The sequence below is a fragment of the Apaloderma vittatum genome, unplaced genomic scaffold, assembly GCF_000703405.1.
Source record: "Apaloderma vittatum isolate BGI_N311 unplaced genomic scaffold, ASM70340v1 scaffold26023, whole genome shotgun sequence".
NCBI classification, from domain to species: Eukaryota; Metazoa; Chordata; class Aves; order Trogoniformes; family Trogonidae; genus Apaloderma; species Apaloderma vittatum.
The window spans coordinates 1-431 of record NW_009709031.1 but is presented as its reverse complement, the minus strand read 5'-3'; the positions used below and the strand labels follow the sequence as shown (position 1 = coordinate 431).

The 431-nt window shown below is 63.6% G+C and overlaps 1 protein-coding gene across 1 annotated transcript in view; it reads right to left on the bottom strand.

The window, feature by feature from the left end:
• PELO (pelota homolog (Drosophila)) overlaps nucleotides 1-428 on the bottom strand; it is a gene marked incomplete at its 5' end in the record, with an annotated part of 2,598 nt that extends 2,170 nt beyond the window's left edge. Inside the window, one exon of the mRNA XM_009866780.1 lies at nucleotides 25-428. Coding sequence (XP_009865082.1) covers nucleotides 25-428 — 404 coding nt within the window. The remainder of the gene's footprint in view (nucleotides 1-24) is intronic.
• Nucleotides 429-431: the final 3 nt, after the last annotated feature.

Below are 431 nucleotides of genomic sequence, written 5' to 3'. Positions count from 1 at the left end.
CCCAGCCCCCTCTACTGACCCCCCGCTGCCACATCGGCGCTCCAGGCTGGGTCGCAGGCCTGCTCGATGCGTTCCAGCACCACGCTGTCCCACTGCTTCTTTGCCAGTGTGAACTGCCGGTTGGGTTCCAGTTCGATGGTGTGGTAGGCCCCCATCTTGACATACTCATTCTCTTGGATGTTGGTGCCCTTGACCCGCAACTGGCAGGCCTGCGAGTCAAAGTCGACGAGCGCCTCCCCGCAGAGGGTGAGGGTGGTGGGGATGCGGTTGCTGCCCCCGCTGCCTGTGGCCGACTCGGTCTGCACCTTCCGAATGGTGGAGGCCCGCAGGCTGTCACCCACCTGCAGCAGGTTGTAGGTGTGCCACATGTCCTCAGGCTCCTCAGGGATCAGCGTCACCTGCCCCGCATTATCCTTCTCCAGGTCCTTCCT